The 24062-nt window shown below is 42.6% G+C and overlaps 2 protein-coding genes and 1 long non-coding RNA gene across 3 annotated transcripts; 2 read left to right on the top strand and 1 right to left on the bottom strand.

Moving 5' to 3' along the window:
• Positions 1-1233: 1233 nt before the first annotated feature.
• LOC147210719 (NUAK family SNF1-like kinase 1) lies at positions 1234-14950 on the top strand. The gene is made up of 7 exons (XM_086115395.1): positions 1234-1604; positions 8784-8904; positions 9275-9426; positions 10860-10925; positions 12276-12395; positions 13006-13138; positions 13794-14950. Exons 1-7 carry the CDS (start codon positions 1305-1307, stop codon positions 14948-14950), a joined length of 2049 nt encoding a protein of 682 aa, XP_085971521.1. The 5' UTR covers positions 1234-1304.
• LOC147210718 (uncharacterized) lies at positions 14101-19541 on the bottom strand. Its single transcript, XR_015101357.1, has 3 exons — positions 19443-19541; positions 14441-18772; positions 14101-14213 (listed from the first exon to the last, which is right to left on the bottom strand). It is a non-coding gene; the product is annotated as an uncharacterized LOC147210718 (long non-coding RNA).
• Positions 19542-19585: 44 nt separating this feature from the next.
• cfap20 (cilia and flagella associated protein 20) lies at positions 19586-23198 on the top strand. Its single transcript, XM_086115408.1, has 6 exons — positions 19586-19874; positions 20082-20161; positions 20273-20384; positions 20475-20663; positions 22832-22945; positions 23043-23198. The coding sequence occupies exons 1-6, from the start codon at positions 19791-19793 to the stop codon at positions 23046-23048; spliced, it is 585 nt and encodes a 194-aa protein (XP_085971534.1). The 5' UTR covers positions 19586-19790; the 3' UTR covers positions 23049-23198.
• The last annotated feature ends 864 nt before the right edge of the window (positions 23199-24062 follow it).

Genomic DNA, 24062 nt, shown 5'->3' with positions numbered 1-24062 from the left:
TTTTTATTTATTTTTTTGTTGAATATTAGTCACTCACTTCTAGCAGAGGGTCGCTTTTACACATGCATCGGTTCTTCTAATTAAGCCAGGGGTGTCCAAACTTTCCTGCGACGTCCACCTCCAGAAAAATCGAAGGATGCAAGGGCCCCATTGATTTTTTTTAACTTTAATTTATCAAGCACACCAAAATCAGTCAATCAAGAAATTAGATACCCAACCATCAATTTTCTGATCCGCTTATCCTCACAATGGTCGCGGGGGGGGGGGGGGGGCTGCAGCCTAACCAGGACATCTTTGGGGAGTAGGATTGGGACACCCTGAACCGGTTGCCAGCCAATCGTAGGGCACACAGAGACAAACAAACATCCACGCTCACACTCACACCTAGGGATAATTTAGAGTGTTCAATCAGCCTGCCATGCATGTTTTCGGAATGTGGGAGGAAACTGGAGTACCCGGAGAAAACCCACGCAGGCCCGGAGACAACATGCAAACTCCACACAGGGAGGCCAGAGCTGGAATTGAACCCGGTACCTCTGCACTGTGAGGTCAACGTGCTAACCACTGGACCAATGTGCTGCCCAGAAATTGTATATTGTTTATATATTACAGTATATTGTGTTATTTAGGATTTTACAAGACTGGGGGCGGGGGCATGACCCTGCAACCCACCAGAAAATAGCCCTGCACTTTTCAGCAGCCGAAAATGATCTCTCCACTCAGAAGCAAATGAGGAGCAATCTGTCAGAAAATGACCATTTTTATATAGTAATCTTGGACAGATAAGAATCAGTTACTTGGAAATCATTCATGGGATATTTTCACAATTTGGGCTTTGACACAGAGCAGAAAGTGGAGGAAACTATTTTTGCTCGAGAAATCTTTATTCACCACATTATGAACAGAAACATTGTTACTTGCTTAACTGCAAATAATTCATTTGCACCTTTTTGCATATTAAAAAAAATAGACTGTATACTGTACAAGACAAATGTCTTAGTAGCAGTTGTTGTTTTTAGTATTTGCCACGGGTGGCTTAAAAATGTCCACAAATGCCCCCGCGGTCACAGTTTGATTTAGTTTAGAGTGTGAGCGATTTTTCAACCTTTGTATCACCAAAAAAAGTAATTGAATGAAGTGAAAGCTGTCTTTTGGAACGTCAAGGCTCCGCCCATCGGTCACACGTGGCTTCTCTCATTCTTGCCTGTTGAGTTTATTTGGTGCGGCGGTCGCTGTCCTGCCTTGCCCGCTGACGACTGACTGCTCCTCAGCTGCTCGTCAGGCTTCTGTATGTGCACTATCGTATGGGAGTGAGTGTGTCGTCTCGCGCAATGGGCAGACGCGATGGCGACAGCAGAGGAGCGACGAACACCGGCGATCGCTCGGAACTGGGCTGCCGGCACCCTCGGAGTCTTGGCGGACGCGGTGGTGCGCGCGTGTCGGAGGCGGACGCCGACGTGGATGCGTCGGGCCGGCCAGCGTTGGAGGTGAAGAAGCACCAGCACAAGCACAATCTGAAACATCGCTATGACCTGATGGAAACGCTGGGGAAGGGCACCTTCGGTAAAGTGAAGAAGGCGGTCGAGAGAGCAAGCCTCGAAACGGTGAGTGCGTGATGATGATATTGTCAAATGTCATTATAAAGACAAACAGGCCGAACGAGGGACGGGCGGGATTACATCTCACACTGCACTGAAATGCTCTCATTCACACTGTACTGCAATGTATATTTCAGTATATGGTGTGGGAGAGTGTTTCAGTCGAGTGTGAGACAGTTTCAGTTCTGTATATGGAAAAAAAAAATCTGTCTGCGTCTGAGTGTTTCAATTGTATAGATGAGAAAAAAAATCGGTTAGGTGTGTTAGGACTGCGCAATATTGGAAAAACATCCGATGTGCAATATGAGTGTTCAATATTGCGATATTGATGTTAGTTCAAGTTCAAGTCAACTTTATTGTCAAATGTGCTGCATGTGCAACATACAGCACAGATGAACTTACTTTCCTCTCAACCACAGGAGAGAGAGGAGCCGCTGCGGGTGCCCGCGCCGCCATCAAAAGAACAGTTAACATAAAATGACAAAATAATACAACACAACACAAAAAGACACGCAATCGCGCAATCTAAACCACTTTTTCTGCATGCACTTTGTTGAGGAGCGAATCAAAGTGCCCTTTCACCAGTGGATCAAAGACGTCATGCTGAAAATGTGCACACAACTGCTACAAGCTAAGTTTGAAAGCAACAAGAAGCTATAGCGTCCATTGACGCAAAAGAGATTGGCTCACATCTCCTGTCCCATGTAAAAACCGCTTCAATTCCAAGCCGTGATTCCCAGTTCCACATACGCATTGGCACTCCGCGCGAACGCTCCTTTCTTCACATCGTCAGCTCCACAAGTCATCCATCCACCCAGCCGCAGACTGTCCAACAGCACCGACATTTCCGCTGAACAAAGTGGAGCTGTGAAAAATGCTGCCCATTTCAGGTGCAAAAAACACAAGGGCCCCCGGGACTGTCCAGCCATGACGGTCAGATGGCGCAGACATTCCTCCCAATCAAAATCAGTGGTGGTACACGCGTGCTGCCGAGAAGGCGCAACCACCAAGCAAAGATTCTTCTTATTTGATGAATGTCGTGCCCAACAATACTGAAAAAAATCCACATCAGGTCCACACGGCGAAACACAACAGCATGTGACAAAACAACCCCCCCCCAAAAAAAAAGCAAGGCTCTTGAAGGCTGCCTGTGCTATATTTAACATGAAATAACATTTGTTATTATAAGGAAAATGAATACTTTTTCTTTCGGCAAATCAAGCAAGCGCCACATATTCTGAGCTAATCAATTGCCATAACTTGTTATTATTTCTGAGAATTTACACCAATCTGATTGAGTGTATCGAAAACAGTCCATATTTTGCATTTTATGCAAAATCGGTGATCGACTGTAGTGTCATCATTTGGGCAAGAAATCATGGCAAGCCATGACACATGCTAGCTAGAAGGCGAGCTGCACTGTGTTTGTTTGCACTGTGGCGAAAGACTGTCTGACAAATGGACCGTGTTGCGCCAACTGCATCCCATTTTCCTATCTGACATATACTGCATATATCGAGAGTGTGTGCATGTGCGTGTGTGTAAGTGTGAGCTCATGGATCAGATGCTGCTCTTGCTTCCTGTGCTACCAGGCTGAGATGCCTTTGGACTGACTCACCTCAGCACTTGAACAAGGGGATAAACTTTTCCACAATAGGTCTTCCTCACAATAGAGTATGACTCTCCACACGCACACACACACACACACACAGAGTGCTTTGCCTCTGTCTGGCGAGACATTACATTTGAATCACCTGAAACAAAGAATTGAATGGCAGCAATTCATGTCTGTGTAGACATCCCGTAATCTGTTGTTGTGCTATGATCCCAGCATAGAGAAAGCGACTCCTTTCGCTCTTTGTAGTAAACAAACACAACGCGATCGGGATAATCCTTTTTAAAAACTGAGCGTTGAGGTAAAACTGGCACGATTTCCCTGGCTGCGTCCGCCATCATTATGAGGTCAGGAAGGATAGCCGGGCAGATTTATTGCAAGACTAGGCTGCTCAAGAATGAGCTTTGCAAACGGGAGCATGTGAGTGAGTGCGGGGTGAGTGAGTGGTTTTGGTTGGGCAAGGGTAATTGTTGAATTCCTTGCCCCACTAGTGAGCACATACCAAGAATTCTTTACAACAAAACGGACATTATTTTTGGAAACGGGACTGAGGGGGCTGTTGTTTGATCGTGAGCATGGGGAAAACAAGGAGGCGGTCCGTGTTGCTGATGTTCCAGGATGGAAACGTTACCAAGGTATCGAATTAAAGGGAACCACGGCTATTACTTAGGTTTTTTTGTGGTTTAATTCTTATAGTTAGAGTTTGAGATGTACCAATATCACTTTTTTTTCGGAATGAATAAAAGTCCTGGTACCTGTACTTACATTCAAACACTCACCAATGCCAGGTATAGATACTTGATGGTGGCATCATGCAGTTCTCATGAAAATGTGTTTAATTTTAATCAAATACCCAGAAACACCAAACACACCCTTTTCCTGAACATATTATAAATTTCACTCAAATATCAGACTTTGGAGTGCACAAGGTGTTATTATTGACATCGAACTTTACATCCAACCGCATGTTTTTCTAACAGTCTAGCAGTGCATTTCATTTAATGTAATTTGTAATCTACAATGGCGGAGCTCGGCTTTTATTTATTCTTGGGGGAGCAATGGAGTGGGCAAGGCTATCCCAGGGTGTCCACAAAACAAAAATTGGAAACACAACAATCAACATCCATTTTGATATTGAATACAATTTGCACACGCGTGCTCATAACTGCCACCCATATACAGAAGCAGCTACATTTATTTGTAGGCTCTTATCTTACACACAGGACATTATTCGGATGAACGATGAGGTATCGTGACGCACATGTCAGATGTTTTCTCCCACATGAGACCACACACTCCAAACCCAAGCCACTTTAAAACTGCCGTCAATGGCCTCAAGGCTGAACAATGCCCAGAAATGTGCCTCTTCCTCTGCTCTGGTCTCCCTTGAACCAAGCGCAGTGCGTCCGGCCGGCCATACCGTCAACGCGGAGTGCACTTGTACCGTCACCATTTGTGCATTTGATGTGATCTGCTTGCCTTCCTCAGTTTGTAGTTTTGTGTCCGAAAATATGAGTGAGCAAGTAAGTGTTATGCGCCAATCAGTCGAACGTCTGTAACTCGCGTATGAATCTCCAGTCATCTTAAAATTGCTCTCATCTAACTGAGATCCGTCATCAGTCATTTGTGTTTGAGGATGCGAGAACCCCTTCAAATTACTTTCAGCAGTTCAATCACAATTACGTTCTGGTTTTGAGAAGGTCACATCAGTCCCCAGAGTGTGTTTGCATAGTTACATAAGTGACAGGGGTGATGGAGCGTGTGAATTGGGCCTCAGAATGGCTCATGAATGTTTATTTCCTTCAGCTGAGAACGCTGAGCCGAGATGCAGAGGAAAGGCCCGTTTGCCCCAGGAAAAAAGACTTGTGTCGTTCCCAATCTTGTTCGTGCTCACACTTCAAATAAAATTGTATTGATTGCACATGAAGAGAACTGTTCTTGTTCAAATAGTGCTAGGATTGAGGAAAGTAAAAGAAACACTTTTTTTTTTGGTTTGTTTTGCGGTATTTGTGCTGTACTGTTTTGAGGTTAAATTTCATCATTGAAATGGGAGGCTTGACTGCAACGATCATTCGGATTAAAATGTTGTGGTTGTTTTTTTTTTCTTTTTTGTGGAACACTCCAGTGTTCCAAATTACTCCACATCTGTCATATATTATGTGGAGATCATTTTTTTCAAATCCCCCCTGAAACCACACATTCCTCTATGATATCACCTTATCAACACTGTTGTCCATTTAACTTTTCATCATTTCATTGATTTAAAAAGTCTACACACCCCTGTTCAAATGCCACGTTTGTGTGATTTATCCATCCATTTTCCGAACCGCTTGATCCTCACTAGGGTTGCGGGGGGTGCTGGAGCCTATCCCAGCCGTCTTCGGGCAGTAGGCGGGGGACACCCTGAATCAGTTGCCATCCAATCGCAGGGCACACTTAGACGAACAACCATCCACACCCACACTCACACCTTGGGACAATTTAGAGCGTCCAATCAGCCTGCCATGCATGTTTTTGGAATGTGGGAGGAAACCGGAGCACCCGGAGAAAACCCACGCAAGCCCGGGGAGAACATGCAAACTCCACACAGGGAGGCCGGAGCTGGAATCGAACCCGGAACCTCTGCACTGTGAAGCCGACGTGCTAACCACTGGACTACCGGGCCGCCCTGTGTGATTTATTATTATTTTTAAATGAATGAGACAAAAACTATAAAAATGTTTTCCACAACTAATGTGTCTTATAACCTGTGCAGCCCAGTTGATATTTTTTTTTCAAATGGGGAAATAAAAACAAAGAACTGAAATACCGGTAATGTGTTTGTGCAAGTGTGCACACCCTCTTGGCTGTGCTCATAATTAGTCTACCATATTCAACTTCATGTTAAATGAGAGTCACCACACACCAGCCATCATTTAAAGTACCTCTGATGAACCACGAATTAAATTCATAAATTCTAGTAGGTTTTTTATTATATATTAGAAGCCTGAAGGTTTTGTGCTAACACTGACTGATATTTCAAAGTATTGACGTCTCCTAGCCATAATCACACCAAAGCATGATGATGGCCTCACCGTGCTTCACTGTCGCTTTCCTTTCGTTGATGACCAGTGTTGCGTTTATGCCAACAATATAATTTGAATTATGGCCAAAACATTCAAGCTTGGTTTCATTGGACTATAAGTACACAATACAGTATATATTGCGCGTTTGAGAGATTTTTGTCATGGTCAATGGAACCATAGCTAATTTTACTGCAGTTAGGCTCATCTGTGCAAGTATTTATTAAAACCCGTCTGAGATTAAATACCAGCGATCCAATTCAAAGGAAAAAGCAAAATTTGTCCTAAATCCTGTGCACGCAATAATTTGGAACCCAATGCTGTCACATCAGAAATTTTTGAGCAAGTCCAATATTTTTATTTTCTAATGTGGCCAAATGAGGACTTCTTATGATAAGGTGTAGTTCTACAATACTGCAAATATTAACATTATGCACGCATCAAATCACCTTGCTTCCAATTGGCTGAGGCATCATCATTTTATGTGCCGTTAGTGTATGCAAAATACAATATATGACTGAAAGATCACTTATTTTTTATCACTCCTCATGAAATATAGTTGGTTATGCAATAGAATGCTTTGCTATGTGGTGGGCATTTCTTTTGCTGTTTAAGTGAGGTGTCCAGTCCAAGGAGGTTTCGGGGCTCATGTTGAGGTTATGTTCTGGTGTTGTGTGTCTGCTTCCCGGTTGGGGGTTATATCGGGGTACAGTTAGTGCTCAGGATTAAGGAAAGGAGTGCTAACAGTCCACCCTCTGCCCGCCGGGCATGTTCACATTCACCATCCAGGCTTTAAAACCACATAATCACCGCTAATACCTAGGGATTGTATTTATGTCCACACAAGTATCATCATATAATTCTCATTGATTCAGGTCTTTGTTTTCATCTGTGTGTTTTGCTAATGGATGTACTGTGCATTCTTTGGTATTTTTTTCATTTTATTAGAGTCAACGTATGAGAAAATGGAAGGGGGGAAATAATTCTCTTGGGTTGGCTTTGTACAATGGTTGTAAAACAAAATGCAGGATATCTCCATATTTTTTTCCCCAAAGTGGTGCCTTTAGATTAATTCGCTTTGTGGCCATGCTCACAACTACCCTTATTCACAATAACATAATGAGGTAAAATGTAATTAATTGAATAGTTTGTGCTTCATTATTCCCGTATTGTCCGCACTAAAAGGCCAACCTAAAAGCCTTCCATTTTCTTAAAAGCTCACAGCACGCCTGAAAATCCGATGCGCCTTGTGTATGGTCATTACGATAATATGTCATGCCCAAAATGGCTCCTTGCTAGAGACATGCTTACAACGCAGAGTTCAAACTTAAGGCGATCTGTTTCGCATTTGAACACGGTAATAGAACAGCGGCAAGAGAGTTCAACGTTAAGGAGTCAATGTTATAACTTGCTGTTGGTTAAGTGAACTATGTTGCTGCTTTATTAAATAAGCTTTACTGACATCTTATCATCGCTGTATAAATCGGGTGTAGTGTAGTGTTCTGTTGGCATTTCCTTGAGCGTAGCTCTATCTAGTGGATGCATTGTAGATTGCGTCTTATCATGCGGTGCATCCAATATATGAAAGAAATTACAAAATAGGCCATTCATTGAAGGTGCGCCTCATAATCCAGTGCACCTTTTAGTGTGGAAAATACGGTAATTCAAATTTTGCTACTCCTTTTGTTGTGCATGCCTTGGCCACCTGGGGGCAGTATAATCCAGACCCTACACACACAAAAAATAATAATATATATATATATATGGCGGCCCGGTAGTCCAGTGGTTAGCACGTCGGCTTCACAGTGCAGAGGTACCGGGTTCGATTCCAGCTCCGGCCTCCCTGTGTGGAGTTTGCATGTTCTCCCTGGGCCTGCGTGGGTTTTCTCCGGGTGCTCCGGTTTCCTCCCACATTCCAAAAACATGCATGGCAGGCTGATTGGACGCTCTAAATTGTCCCAAGGTGTGAGTGTGGGTGTGGATGGTTGTTCGTCTAAGTGTGCCCTGCGATTGGATGGCAACTGATTCAGGGTGTCCCCCGCCTACTGCCCGGAGACAGCTGGGATAGGCTCCAGCACCCCCCGCGACCCTAGTGAGGATCAAGCGGTTCGGAAGATGAATGAATGAATATATATATATATATATATATATATATATATATAGAGAGAGAGAGAGAGAGACGGTCACAATGGCTCAGTAGACTGCAGTAATACAGTATTAGTCATTTTTCATTGGGGTCAAGGAATATGTGTCTGGGTGTAGTGTTATATTGAGTGAATTGACTTGGGTTCACTGCCAACATGCAGCACTCATATATCAAATTTTTCGCTTGCAAGTCAAATCTTAAAATGTAATTGTAATTAATCTCGAAATAGTTGTAAACTGAGTGAGTGAGTCCTGTGTATCACAAGGCACCTCTGGACATTCACTGTCATGGCTGACATGTCTTTGTTGGTTAACAAATTTGAAAAAGAAATTGTTGACGACATCAAACATTTCTTTTCTCAGGTGGCCATCAAGACTATCCGTAAGGAGCGTATCACAGACGACCTTGACAAAATTCACATCCAGAGGGAGATTGAGATTACCTCCTCGCTCCGGCACTCCCACATCATACGCTTCCTCGAAGGTAACGATTATTATAGTATCATCAATACTATAATGTGAAGCCAAGGAACTCAGTCCTTATTTTAAAAGTAGTTACTGCATAATATATATAATATATGACTGTTTGTTAATGGTGTGTTTTAGTCATCTGGGCAGATATGCAATTTGTTTCATTGTCAACAAGGAACCAGCAATGTTACAAAAATCTTATACTGTAATTTAGCTTTCCTGAAAATCTTGGCGTCAAATCACATCAATCGAGTGTTTCTTTTATTAGAGTCATATGGATCCGGCTGTTCCGAGCTTTCAGCCGCTGAATATTTGATGGCCTTTGCAGTTCTATTTCCTCTTCAGCGGAATTGATCTCAAATGTCTCCCATGTGTCACTGCAGTGTTCGAGAGCCGCGATAAGATTGTAATTGTGATGGAGTACGCCAGCAAAGGAGAGCTGTACGATTACATCTCGGAGAAGGGGAAACTTGCGGAAACAGAAGCCCGCAGCATCTTCAGGCAAATCACATCGGCTGTCCACTACTGCCACAAGGTTCAAACGCACACAGTGAACTCAACGAATGTTATGGCGACTTGCACCATCGTCCTCGAATGTGTTAGGCACGACATGAATTACAGCAGCAGATGAAGCTGGAAGCAAACACAGGGCCGCTAAATCGGTTAAATCCTAATCCTAATACCTCAGAAAAAAACTTGACTTCAGTTCTCTTTGGGTTAAGAGCGCATTAGACACAGATTGTATGTGTGCAGTCACACACTGACACATTTAACAAGCATGTTTTATTTAATCTGATTTCCTCCTACTTCCACTCAATTGGTTTATATTGTTTTAACATGACAACAGTGCCTCTGGCTGAAAATATGACAGGGCAGAAACTGATCACTCCGACTAAGAGTATTTACGAGGGCATTGTTGTCAAAATTAGACTGGCGTACTTTCATAGTTCCATGTTGTATCCCTTTCCTTTTCGCAGCTCTTTTTATTCAGGAATCTCTCACATTAAATACAGAGATTATCATGCTGCTTTTGCAGCTTTACAGCACCCAGGACGGTGGATTTTCATCACCTTGTGCCTTGAAGAACTTGCCCCAAAATAGACTTAAGTGTTCCTGAGTGAATGAATGCATGTTCCGCTCCACTGTGCAGGGCACAGCAAGAGATGGTTGCGATGAGTGAAACTAATTTAAAAGGGCCATGTCATGGGGAATCTTAAGTTTTTAGCTTTTAGCCATGGTAAAATGCTAATTGCTTTCCAAAAACACCCCCAAAGTGGTGTTTTCCTCCATTCGGCCATCTCTCAGCATACCTGCTCATTCCACCTTTCGAAGCAATAGCTCCGCCCAGTCCAAGAAAATGACTGAGTCCTTACTTTTCTATGCCACAAGGTGAGGAGCCACCCCCATGCCATCCATCCATCCATCCATTTTCCGAACCGCTTGATCCTCACTAGGGTCGCGGGGGGTGCTGGAGCCTATCCCAGCCATCTCCGGGCAGTAGGCGGGGGACACCCTGAATCAGTTGCCAGCCAATCGCAGGGCACACAGAGATGAACAACCATCCACGCCCACACTCACACCGAGGGACAATTTAGAGCGTCCAATCAGCCTGACATGCATGTTTTTGGAATGTGGGAGGAAACCGGAGCACCCGGAGAAAACCCACGCAGGCCCGGGGAGAACATGCAAACTCCACACAGGGAGGCCGGAGCTGGAATCGAACCCGGTACCTCTGCACTGTGAAGCCGACGTGCTAACCACCCATGCCGCTAGATAATTATAAAATATTCTCCAAGCCGTCTTCAGGCACATTGTTCTGTTTAACACAAGGCCTGAGAGAACTGTTAGTGGTTGTAAAAAAGAAAAATTGGATGAAAGGTAAGAAACCCCTCAAGAACATTCCGTTTACATGCTGCGAGAAAGCTTCTGGCTGTAGCATGCGTGTCACATGCTTGTGATCTCTTGCAGAACAGTGTTGTGCACCGAGATCTTAAGCTGGAGAACATTCTTTTGGATGAAGATCTGAACGTGAAGGTATGGTAAAGTCCCAAAAACAGACTTTGATTATGAGACTGGTTTAAATGGGAACGTGTTGATTTTCGTCCTTGCCTTTACAACATCTTGACTAATACATTTTGGCATGTGGGTTGCTGAGCCAACTGCCAAGCAACCACAACTAGTACAAATGTAGTTCCGAGGCTTAAAATCAAAAAGTTCTTCTCTGCCTTATTTGGATATTTCATTTCATATACTGCAGTTGTGTGGAATGTAAGGAATCTACTGGCAGTTGCGGCAATCAAAGGTTCCAATATAAGTGAGCACATGTGGAGACTGCTCAGCCTGACTCAGTTGTTTCCAAATCGTTGGCTTCAAACATACTTGACTGCTATTAGCAGCACTTTGCCGGTACTGACCAATTTGTGGACAGATTTTGTCGGTGCTATACACAAGCTACTTAAATGGCAGTGAGTCAGACTGTGATGATTTTGTGTTGCCTTCATTTGTATTATTACTGTTTTTTTTTCTTAAGCAGTCAATAGGGAAATGACCGTAACACGGTCCTTGCAACTGGTTGTTGAAGTTTTTATGTTGCCCACAATAGACTCATCTGGATTTAGGTTCTTATAAATAAGTAGATGTGTAGTACACTTTAAAAAAAATGATTTGTATCAGATGTTTTTTTTGTACATCCACTTGATGAAATAAAACACACCTTTTTTTTCAGTATAGTTGACGAGCATTCAAGTTATTCTGCCTGTCACTCTCTTTCGCTGGTGTAGATATATTAACAGGGATACGTCATGTTTCGTAAATAAATAATAGTTTTGGGATCAATATGGATCATTTTAAAAGGCCCACTTGATGATCTCTCGCGACACATCTAACGTGCTGTGGCATGGTGGTTGAGAATAACTTCTCGTCACAGTCTGTGTAAGCGTTCAGTTGTGTATTTTAAACTAACGTTCCAACATGCACTTGGTTATGTTACGTAGCATAAACACCGCCACTCGTGGTTATTGTGATTCCATAACAACTGTGAGTAGTTGTCAACCAACAACTCTCTTCCATGGAAATGAAGCCGCAGTGTTGAGTATTTTTACCCGCTGAGCCACTGATAGTGTGTTGGTGTGTGCATGGTAATAATCTCTTCAGATAAAGTGGAGCCTCAGCATGTTTGCATATGGTCCTCATGATTGTTCCATTACGTGACTAACTGTGCGCATCACTGGATCTCCTCTCTCGCACATAACCTTTTCACTTGAATTGTTAAGACGGTGGTACATTAGAAACAGTGATGAACACATAAAACAGTGATGTTATTCCAAAGGCACATTTATATCTTGTCAACAGTTCTGCAAATCCCCTCTCTTGCTCACTTCGCAGCTGGCCGACTTTGGCCTTTCCAATCAGTACCAGAGGGACACTCTACTGCAGACCTTCTGTGGAAGTCCGCTCTATGCCCCCCCGGAAATCGTGACTGGGCTGCCCTACCAAGGACCAGAGGTAGGTCAGAATGACATGGAGTATCAATAGACGAGCCAAGAAACTCAAACTCGGGTCATTAGACATATCTCAGAGCTTCTGCACACCGAGTGACGTAACAGAACATATCTGAAGTGAACCATCATGAAAAAAAATCACAGCAAGCAATTGAGCACCGCAGATCCACAGACATGCTGCAACAGAAAAACGGGGACCTTGTTACAGGTTTAGAGTCTCTAGATACAGTACTCTGTTTCTGTATTAATTTTTCACTGAACCACAAAAACATGGTGCGATTGTCAAGAAGGGAGCGGATTGCGGGAAGCTCATGTGCATTTTTGATTGGCTGTTTCATCTTCAATGTTGCAATTTCAATTTAGAATTTCAGCAAAATAAATGGCCGACGCTCGCCCACTCCCGAAAACTAGTCACCGAACCCCTTAACACAGCGTGACAGGATGATGCAATTTGACAACGTCACAGTGTGGGAAAGTGTCAAGTGTGCTTCAAATAAGTTGCCCATAGTTGTAGTTTTCCTGATTGCTCAGCTCTTTTCAAATCCTTCAACATTTGATGCACTGAAGCTTTATTTTTCATGCTTCGTTTCATGATTTATAATTGTGTGTCCCAGGTGGACTGCTGGGCGCTGGGTGTGCTGCTGTACGCTCTGGTGTATAGCAGTATGCCATTTGATGGGGCCAGTCACTCCATCCTCAAAGAGCAGATCTGCCAAGGACGCTATCGGAGACCCAACCCCCCCTCAGGTGCACCTCTTCACTGTCCTTTACATTAAACGCTACGTACACTATGTGGGCAAATGTATTGGCACACCAACAAGGACTGAACAACAATTTCAGCACGTTTGGTGGTTGTAAAGATGTGAGCAGGTGGAGCCAAATGTAGAGCCAGGCAGGAGGAAGTCAGTATATTCAAATTTTACAGAAATGCACCCCAGTTCGGGTAAGAATGATGAGAATAGTTTTTCTCATTAATCATGAAAGTCAGTTTTCTAACAGTGGCGTGCGAGATTTAAGGGTGGTCACTTGAGTGTGTCAGTACACAGTGTTAGCACCAAGGGTGGAAAATACAAACTCCTTTTACTGCTCAAGCAAAATCGCAAAGAAGTGAAGGAGCTCTTCGCAGCTGCTGACCTTTGCCTCAATAGTAAACAAACTGGTTTACTGCTCCCTTTTAGTCCGTATGAAAAGAGCAAATGGTAAATTACAGCGAAAATGAAATTAAAAGCATTTGCTTTCAAAAAAAGCATCTGTCAAGTCCCCCTTATCAGCAAGTATCCCTGTCAATGCAAAAGCACGCATGTATCATTGTAACACTTAAATGACCAGACAATATAGAAGGCAGATAAGGTTTCTTTATTGGCATGTTGCCTTTTAAATAACTCTTGACACCCTCCCCCAGACGCCTGCGCTCTTATCGACTGGCTGTTGACGGTGCGTGTGAACGAGAGGGCGACGATCGAGGATGTAGCCAACCACTGGTGGGTGAACTGGGGCTACGAGGAGAGCGTGTGTGACTGCGCTTCATCAGCACACCCGGATTGTCCCTCCCCACTGCTGGCTCGCTACATCGACTGGCAGAATCGGGTTGCCACCAGCTTGGCTGCTGAGCCAGGATGCCTTCCTTCGGAATCCAACCATCACCCCCCTCATCCCGGTTCCTTCAGCTTGCCCCTTAGGGCTGAGCGAGGAGGAAGAACGCGAGGAGGATCATCCAGCGTCAGAAAGTCTCGCAAGGAGAACGCCATTCCTCAGACTACACAAGGAGCGGGCGGTGCTGCGGCAGCTTCTGCCTGCGCTGGGCCATCTTCTGCCTACACCTCTGAAAGAAAGAAACCCAAAAGTATTCTGAAACACCAGAGGAGTTTTGAGTCAGTTTTGCACAGCCCTCCCAAAGAAAGTTCCCACCCGGATACTGTTGATCCCCATCTTTATCAAAAACATGTACTTGGCCACACACGTGCTGAAGTCCTGACCACTGGTCTGACATCTCCCTGTACATTCAGACAGCCCTCTTCTAAAATGCCCAAAAAGGGTATACTTAAGAACCTGTATGAAGGGGAAACGGGTTACGTCTCCTCGTCACGAGGAAGAGAGTCCAGACTCTGCGTCCAAGAGAGTGATGCCGGAGACTCCTGCTTGAACAAACAGCACCAATTTGCCCCAGCAGCAGAGGACAGTCCAACCATGAGCACAGAGGCAGTGAGAAGACGAAAGGGTATTCTTAAACGGAACGGCAAGTTCTCACGCAGTCTCGACCTTCCGGACGAACAGCGCTCCCCGCCGCCTTCCGATCGGGCGTCATTCCCAGACACGCTGCAGCAGTTCCTCCGAACCAAAATGGCCGCCGATGGCCACCAAAGTCGCCCCTCCAGCGTGGTGAGTGAGGATAGCCTTTTCTCCAGCGACTCCTTCGACCTGCTGGACCTCAGCACCCGATCGCGCCACAGCTTTTTTTGCCAGGGGATGCAACGCAGCATGTGTAGCTCAGAGGAGGACCTGCGAGGTGGAGCAGGTGAAAATGAAGGGCATGAGTCATCAGAACCGTGGCTAAATTAAAGACTCTGTATGAAGTGAAAGCATGCAATATGTTTCGAAACATGTTGTGCATGTTTGAAGCAGGGTCGTAGCCAGAAACTCTTCACTCAACACCTCCGTCGGGGGGTGGCGTGCGTGCGTCGTTCTTTATCATAGCATCCGCAGTTCGGGTTTTATGGAATCAAATTCAAGCCTATGCCCATCGCACTTATAATCAAGAAGGAACAAGTTTTGGTAGAAAACAAGTTTTTTTTTAAAGCTTAATTTACGAGCTAGTGCCATTTCCTGTGCCATGGCTTTGCTTTGGTGTCCTAGCTCATCGTTTACCTCTATCTCATGCACTGATTCCCAAGCTAATAGCCAGTTATCAATTGTCACTGACGGCTGACACCCTTTTGTATTCTGCAATCAATGTCTCATTTATTGAAATAATTTCTAAAAAGCACAGTGGCACATAAATATCTCAATTCTTCACAATTCTAAATGTTGCTTTTTACTTGTTTCTGCTTGTATTGTGAGTGTGTTGGGTACGATTGGTGTCCATTTTATGTCATGAAACTTTGACCGTTGATGGTATGATTAACAATGACTTCTCAATCATGTCTGCTTGCTTTGATGTGAAAGTAATCATCTTGATTACCGTTGACTGTAAGAATTGTTTTTTACTTAAAACTGATTATTTTAGATTTTCCATTAAGATCAGTTGTATATTTATATTTTAAATGTACTAATTATAAAAATACCCTGTGGCAGAGTATTAAGGTGTCTAAGGATACATCATCAATGGGAAAATGGCAGAAAAATCTGAGATATGGTTGTTGTGGGGCCTGGGGGTGGTGGCCAGATAGTGGCAACAATTGGCCATGGCCACTGCAGAGCACCGGCCCTGACTTGAAAGATAATTGCTGAATTCATGTGCAAAGACTGAGAATTATTTAGTACTGAATTGTGGAGCTGTAGCAAAAAACTGTTTCCCACCATTTCAGTTGACACGATATTTAAGTCTGAAATGAGTACGCCCATCCCCCACTATATAAAAACCTCTGCACATTTGTTCTCATCAGTGGTTATCTGGGCAATTAAAAGCTTCTTCGTTCAAACTTACAGCATGCAGCTAGCTAGCTACGCCTAGACCTGGAAAATGGATCTTACCTGGATGATGGAATTTACAGAACAGCTTGTGGTCGATTTTCAAATTCGGAAGTGAGGTGGTGTCGCCAAAAACGAGCACCATCACCCGTTCACCAGAGCACCCGAAGCCTGTTAGCTCGCGAGCTAGCTCGGTGGCCAGTGCCTCATAGCTGGATTCTATTCCAGCCACCGGAGGCTTTAAGAGGATGTACTGTATATTTTTTAAATATATAGAGATGTGTAGGCATACGAAAGTTGCTAGATAAAGTAGCATCCATTTTTCAGTGGGGTTTGGTTTCATTCATTCAGCTGACATGCCAACAGCATTTGAGAGCAGCGGCACTGGCTTGAATTTCACAATTTTTAAGTATCAATTTAGATATGTGGCAATTTTTTTTTTAATCATTGAAATTTGTCAGGGTTGTTTAAAACACTCGTCTCTATGGTTTGTCAATTATACAAGGTATTTTCACTTTTCAGACACAAATGGCTTTACCTTTTGGGCAGTAATTTTCCCATTTTACAGCACTTCTATCTTTAGAAGAGTAAAGAACTGCATTTGAGTGCTGTTAATGCAAAGCACTTTTTCTGGACGTATTTGACTTGCTTGAATGCCGACTGGGTCTCTGACAAATCCACTGGATGCAAAGCATTGAATGCAGTGACTTTTCGGTAAAGAGATTTCTGAGGATGGAGCTCTTCTCAAGATTGGATTTAAATCAGTGGCCAGTCATACTGCTGCTCCATTTGTTTAGGTTTAAACATAACTAATTCCTGTTCGAATGAGCTTTGCATTGTGAGTTTTGTATGCCATTCCTGCATGTTTCACACACATCACTGTGTCAATATGGACAAAACAATATCATATAAATGTTTAGATTATGATTCACTAACCATTACAGTGCATCAAAATACCCTTGCTTCTTTGCACAAAGGACATTTCACGAATTGCATTCGTCTCACTCTCAACCATCAGACCATGTGGGAGATGTGTGCAATCCTGTGGAAACGTGGGTTTCTTTTTATTAGTGTCATGAAGAATACATTTTTCCTGCATTGAAAAGTTGTCAGCGTCAATGGAAGCATCAAGAGAGAATATTTATGAGCATAGACACCTGTTTGGGAAAAGTCAAAATATGCTGTACTGTGTAATAAATGATGCATTGAATTGTTTTGTCATGTTGTTACATTTCTCAGCTTGTTTGTTCTTTCTCTATGGTTAATGCAAACCATTTGACAGAGCACAGTACCTTCTGTTAATTAGTTTGATTTTTTTAGTGGGGGTGGGGGTCTGAATATTGAAATCGGAAGCCTTCTATTTTCTTTTGAAAACATCATATCCAACCAATTGTTCCATTTGATTTGTGTGTTTCACTGGCTGATGGGATTTTAAATCTCCCAACATGGAATGAAAAAATGTAGTAGAGTCAGCAACATGAAAAAACCCCCCAGCATCTTCATCCCCTAATTTTTTGACACCTAATTATAAACACATACAAGATGAAACTCAGCAAAGTGGCATACATAACGCATCCTTAAGGCGTGACAGTACCACCCATTTTCAAGGATTAAGGCATGTCAAGTAAACCTGCCTGTCCATGCATATACAAGCCATGCTTATGACACTGGGTTTGCCCAACTTGCAGGTTATGCCGCAACGACAACATTATCTCCAAGTGGTCACACCCAGGCCGTCCAGTTACATAACTGCAAGCATTTGAAGTGTTAGCCTAAATTACAGTGTCCTTTCTGTGTACATACATTTTATATGTCTCCCAGTTTTATTGGGGTTGTTTATTGAAAGGACAATTTTTGAGCAACCTCTAGTCCTTAGTAATGGCCTTATATATTAAGGAGTTCAGGAAGTCAAAACAATATCCTTTCAGTAATAATGTGTAGGCCACTGCTCAATCCCAGTGACTATTTTCCTTCAACAGCATCAGCTAATTGTCCAGAGACCTTAAATATGTAAGACATTCTGATAATCTGCACTAATAACTAATGCAAACCAGGGTGAAAGCAATTCATGGCTAAGACCTGCAGGCAAGAGGCTTTTCTTATTTATTTCTCTTGCACGTGAGGAGACAGTACCAGTGAGTGAACAAAAGCAGGCATTTTATTAATTCACATTGGCTACTAAAGCACAATTATAATAATGCCATGCTAGTTTTACACACTTGACAAATAGCATGCGGGGCAGCCTATCTCTTGAAATATTGTGTCCTGTGTAGGGTTCGACTCCTATAAAATGGAAGCGAGAGCTTTGAAATATGTTCTGTAAAGCGCTTTGTTGCAGCTGTTGTGAAAGCGCTATATAAATAAAGCTGTATTGTATTGTATTGGTTACACTCAATTACAATTGCTTTTATTATTATTACTTTCAAACAAGTCACCCTAAAAGTGTAATAATCCCGTTTTGTGGTTCAACAGCAACAGTGTGAGTTGTAACAGTACAATAGCAAAAGTCATTCTTGTTGGGATCTTGGTTCTTGTTGAGAAGATAAGGTGTGTCAGAAAACTTTCAGGATCGGTGTCACAAAAAATTGTCTAAACTACAAGACTTTACCATCAAATACTGTAACGCACTGTCCAAGCCTTCTCTGTCATGCTTTTATCCCCTCCTGAAATTATTTTTCCAAGATCCTCCACAGGTCCATTCTCACGGCCATCTTGATGTTGTCCACGTCTTCATAATGTTTTTTTCTGAAGACCCTTTCGGATTGAGTAAAGAGGGTGAAAAAAAACACACAAAACAAGGACTGGTGAGTAGGGAGGATGTTCCAGCACAGAGACGTTCTTCCCAGCCGGGAAGTGTCAGATGGATCTGTTCCTGGACGTGCTGGCCCACAGTGTAGAGGCAAACTTGTACTGTAATTTGTGTTTGAAATGTCTATCTTCTGTGACATCAGTTCGGGAACTTTTGTGACACACCTTGTATTTTATCAAATGTGCACCGTAAGAATATTCTCCAAATATATGTGAAATTGAGAAGCATCTTCATTTCCCTTAAAATGAATAAGTTTTAGTCAACTGGAAAATTAGGTTTCCAGTTGACTCTAGCGTCATCCTGTGGTCGTTTGTGTTAACACATTCAACGAGCCAATTCAAAGAAAGAAAATATGCACTTAACTTTTACATTTTACTGCTTGAATCAACGCTAAGCAATCATTTTGACTGAAATGAATTCTTGATCAAAGAGGTCATTCAGTCAGTGCAAGTATTCAAAAGAACACATTCCCACTACTTTTCAATTAATTCTGACAGTGGCGTGTTCACAGGAATATAACCCTACGCAGAACCAGCCTAAAGCACAAGTGCAATATAGTATAATTCACAACTTTGTCCGTTTCTAGTAAGATAGTGGGGTACATTTTTCTCTTACCTCTCTCCGCTTGTTCCCCGAATGGTTGTCCCGGGTGACTGAAGTGCGTCAACAATAAAAACCCGGAGTTAACACTGCACAATGTCTCCATGGTTCCTAGCAACATCAAAACGGGGTGGTGGGGCAGGTTTGCAAACGAGGGAGAGAAATGCGTTGATATCCCAGTTTACAGCAAAGCTGGCGTTTCATTCTTTTCTTCCATCTACATTTGGTAAAGACGTTTAGTTTTCGATAACGGAACTGATTCGTTTCATTCCACGGAAGCGGCGCGGACGGAAACGCAAATAATTGGAGCGTGTTGCCGTAGCTCTAATCCCGTGCAAAAGACCCATCCAGACCGTGAAAGTCATGTTCAAAAACACATTCCAAAGTGGGTTTCTTTCTATTTTATATAGTATCGGGAGCAAACCTCTTCAGATATGGGATAAAAAGGTAAATTGACTTGTTGACCCGGTCGTTTGCTTCACTGTGCCTTCTCGCTAATGCTAATGGATCTGGGATGAGCTGTAATTGATATCGTTTGTTCAGTGAAGTAACGCTTCTTAATGTGTTTGTAGCCTACTTTTTTATTACATTGCTGCTGGGCTTCTAAACATATGTTTCATAACTAAGAGTCTGTATTTTTCTCTTATTTACAAGGTGAGGAATGGTCACATCAAGCGAATTACTGATAATGACATTCATTCACTGGTGTTGGAGGTCGAAGGGACAAACGTCAGGTATGTGTCCACTGAAGATCATCTTTGAACCAGTGCTGTCTTCTTTGTGCCCACAGTATGGGACACTTATTTCTGGTATTAGTTTTATTTTATTTATTTGTGTCCTCACAGTACTACTTATATCACCTGCCCAGCTGACCCAAAGAAGACGCTTGGTATCAAGTTGCCTTTTCTTGTAATGATCATCAAAAACCTAAAGAAGTATTTCACCTTTGAAGTTCAGGTACAGATACGAGTAATTTCAGTGTGTTGACAATAGAGAGGCAGAAGTGACGCTCTCCCTGCTCTTGTCTCCATACTTTTCCACTTTCAGGTGTTGGATGATAAAAATGTTCGACGGCGGTTTCGGGCGAGTAACTACCAGAGCACAACGCGAGTAAAACCATTCATCTGCACCATGCCAATGAGACTTGATGACGGCTGGAATCAGATTCAGTTCAATTTATCAGATTTCACCAGGAGAGCCTACGGAACCAATTATATTGAGACTCTGCGTGTGCAGGTGAGTTTGCAGCCACACCTTATTTGCACAACATTTACAACTAAGTAGGATGCTGCATGAGTTGTAAAAAAATGAATACAAGTGGAAGTGTCATGTACCAGATGTTTTTGGTGTCAGGTAAAGTTCAACTGATAATATATGGTCTCTTACTATTTAATGTTCAAACACAATAGCAGTGATAATTTTACAGTTTACCGCCAGCGAGTCCCAGGGACTCGCTGATCAGAAAAGTATGGGTCCCATTATGCATTTAGAGCAGGCATGTACAGCTGCGGGCCTGGAGGGCCCCTGTCCTGCCTATTTTCCAGCTCTCCCGGTACTGATTTAGAGAGTCCCAAATTTCGAATTTTGAAATGATCTACTTATTCAATTGCATATGATAATAACACAAACAACAACATATACATACAATTCTAAACAAATGCTGCAAAAATGTAAATAATTCAGGAGCAGGCCTGAGGATTTCGGAAATTCACGGTCACAGTTTTTCGGTTCCGTCGGATTGCCCAATGGGAAACCATGGTAACTAATTTTGGGTTCCGTAAACATTCATCATGGGAACCCATTTTTCTATTTTGACTGATATTCATAATCAAGAATTCTGAAACTCAAAAGTATAATGTTTCAAGGGGAAATGTTTGAAAACTATGCATTAACAATGAACATTACATCAGCAGCTGTGTCCTCCAGGTTCATTCCAAAAATAAATGGATCAAAATGTTGTACTGTACTCATATGGCATCATGAATACAGCATACCACAAAATCTGAGTATTTTTTCCAATCTCACACTGCAAAGATTAATTTACTGGTAATCATTAATACAGGTAAGTATTGATGTGGCTTGACATCCTCTTCCCAAAATGATGCATGTATAATCTACTCTCAATTTGACGAAAGAATCTACCACACGTCATCATTAGTTCTACCAACAGTTAACATTCGCATTACTACACCTTGTGACGAATTATTTATTCCTAAAGTTACCATGCTACAACCAGTAAATTATAGAAGAACCAATACTGTTTCATTATATTTTTCATAGCGATTAGCCTAAAGATCTAATGACCAACTTGCCTCATAATCGTGCCTCCCGTCGTATCTCGCTCCCGTGTTCTGTGCATACGTCACAGGTGAGTTTAGTGATACGCCCTTTGGACGATTCATACAAAAAATCAGACTGGCATTCCCATTTCTTAAATGTTGTAATTAGTAGACCTTTGTGAGTTTTTTTTCGCCGCCATCTCAAACTTTCATCCGCGCGATTCATCAGTTTGCGGATTAAAATTATAAATAAAATCCATCCATCCATCCATTTCCCGAACCGCTTGATCCTCACTAGGGTCGCGGGGGGTGCTGGAGCCTATCCCAGCCATCTCCGGGCAGTAGGCGGGGGACACCCTGAATCAGTTGCCAGCCAATCGCAGGGCACACAGAGACGAACAACCATCCACGCCCACACTCACACCTAGGGACAATTTAGAGTGTCCAATCAGCCTGACATGCATGTTTTTGGAATGTGGGAGGAAACCGGAGCACCCGGAGAAAACCCACGCAGGCCCGGGGAGAACATGCAAACTCCACACAGGGAGGCCGGAGCTGGAATCGAACCCGGTACCTCTGCACTGTGAAGCCGACGTGCTAACCACTGGACTACCGGGCCGCCCTAAATAAAATCTATTATTATTATTATTATTATAAAATAGCAACCCGCATGCGCACATAACGTTATCTGTCCCCCCCCCCCCCCCACCAACACTGAAAACAAAACAAATCGAAAGTAAATTAGAAGAAACACACACCACACCACAAACACACATACAGGCACAGTGAAATTGCGTTGATCACACAGGAGAGATTTGATCACGTACAGTCAACTCATGTGCGGTGACTTTTATGGTGAAACGATTTTTTGGTACCATCAAAATAACGCCACTGAAACGACACTCTACCGGTAACAATCGTGACCGTGAAATCCTCAGGCCTGACATAGTTTTTTTTTTTTTTTTGACTGAGAAATTTCCTTGCGTCCCAAAAACGCACATTATTTGGAACTGTGCATCCCACGGGGAAATTATGCGTCTAGGACGTGGGACACAGAGGTAGCGTGATGGCTGCAATAGACAATACAATAGATGCTAGTATATGCCTGCTGTATTTGTCTTTCAGATTCATGCTAACTGTCGTATCAGGAGGGTCTATTTCTCAGACAGGCTCTACTCTGAGGATGAGCTACCAGCAGAGTTTAAACTCTATGTCCCCGTCCAGAGCCAGAAGGCCAAGGTGCGAAACACACTTCACTGTTGTGATTGTAAATAATGGCATGTAGATTTGCATTATTTAAATGTATGACTCACAATCCTGTTTTTTTTTCTTGCAGCAGTAGAAGTCCCAAAGAAAAATGCACCATTTCCCCAAACCTGATGCATGTTTGAGTTGTATAATATTGTGTGTGTGTGTGTGTGTGTGTGTAGTTATTTCTTGTGCTATTTTTATGAGTGTTTTTTCATATTTGTGAATAAAGGCGAGAATAAGTCTTTTGCTCATTAGTTGTTTTTTTACAGCGGTGGATCTTAACAATAACAGATTGAAGTGTATACTTCGGCAATCAAGATGCAAACACCCATTTTTTATTGAAAATACCTATTTGAGGTCGATTTTTACCGTGTTTTTTATAATAATATTTTGGGTTTAAAATCTCTCTCTCTACATCTACTGTATATATAAATGTATATACAGTATATATATATATATAAATACACACACACAATGATGTATCCATCCAATGTACAGAGTTGAATGTGCCATGTAACGTGCCCAGTCAGTATTTTTTATTTATATGTGGTGTGAGAACAACCCCGTTTTTTGTGGAAATTGTATATTGAAGGTAGATTTATCAACCGTTTTGAATAATATTCAGAGAAGGGGTCACCAACCTTTTTGAGAGTGAGAGCTACTTCATGTGTCCTGATTGTGTGAAGGGCTACTAAATTGATACACGTCTGAAATAACATTTGTACAAATTACATTTAATAATATTTGAATGTGTTATTTTTAATACTTAATGATTTTAATTTTCAGGCTCTGATCATCTTAAAAATGTCTCACAATACTGCCCGTGTTTGCATTTTTAAATCATAATTTCTACTAGCAAATCACAATGTCCAGGCACTCAAGTGGTCTTCCCGGGCTACCTGGTGCCCGCGGGCACCAATTTGGTGACCCCTGAATTTGAGTAAAATGGAGACACCCATCCATCCATTATCCAAGCCGCCTATCCTCGCGTGGTACCGAAGAAACCTATCCCAGATGTAATCGGGCCGTAGGCGGGGTATTCCTGAACCGGTTTCCAGCCAATCAGTAAAACAATATTTTTATACAAAATAGAATACGTCGTGAA

This window comes from Hippocampus guttulatus, chromosome 1 (assembly GCF_054856545.1).
Source record: "Hippocampus guttulatus isolate MCC_2025c chromosome 1, RoL_Hgut_1.0, whole genome shotgun sequence".
NCBI classification, from domain to species: domain Eukaryota; kingdom Metazoa; phylum Chordata; class Actinopteri; order Syngnathiformes; family Syngnathidae; genus Hippocampus; species Hippocampus guttulatus.
This window is presented reverse-complemented; position numbering and strand designations above follow the sequence as displayed.

What these genes read in the sequence shown, in the direction of transcription:
- cfap20 (XM_086115408.1), top strand. Translation starts at nt 19,791, where the DNA reads ATGTTCAAAAACACATTCCAAAGTGGGTTTCTTTCTATTTTATATAGT. An exon ending in GTCGAAGGGACAAACGTCAG is followed by an intron (nt 20,162 to 20,272) that starts GTATGTGTCCAC and finishes GTGTCCTCACAG; the next exon opens with TACTACTTATATCACCTGCC. An exon ending in ATTTCACCTTTGAAGTTCAG is followed by an intron (nt 20,385 to 20,474) that starts GTACAGATACGA and finishes TTCCACTTTCAG; the next exon opens with GTGTTGGATGATAAAAATGT.
- LOC147210719 (XM_086115395.1), top strand. Translation starts at nt 1,305, where the DNA reads ATGGGAGTGAGTGTGTCGTCTCGCGCAATGGGCAGACGCGATGGCGAC. An exon ending in CTGTCCACTACTGCCACAAG is followed by an intron (nt 9,427 to 10,859) that starts GTTCAAACGCAC and finishes GATCTCTTGCAG; the next exon opens with AACAGTGTTGTGCACCGAGA. An exon ending in GAGACCCAACCCCCCCTCAG is followed by an intron (nt 13,139 to 13,793) that starts GTGCACCTCTTC and finishes ACCCTCCCCCAG; the next exon opens with ACGCCTGCGCTCTTATCGAC.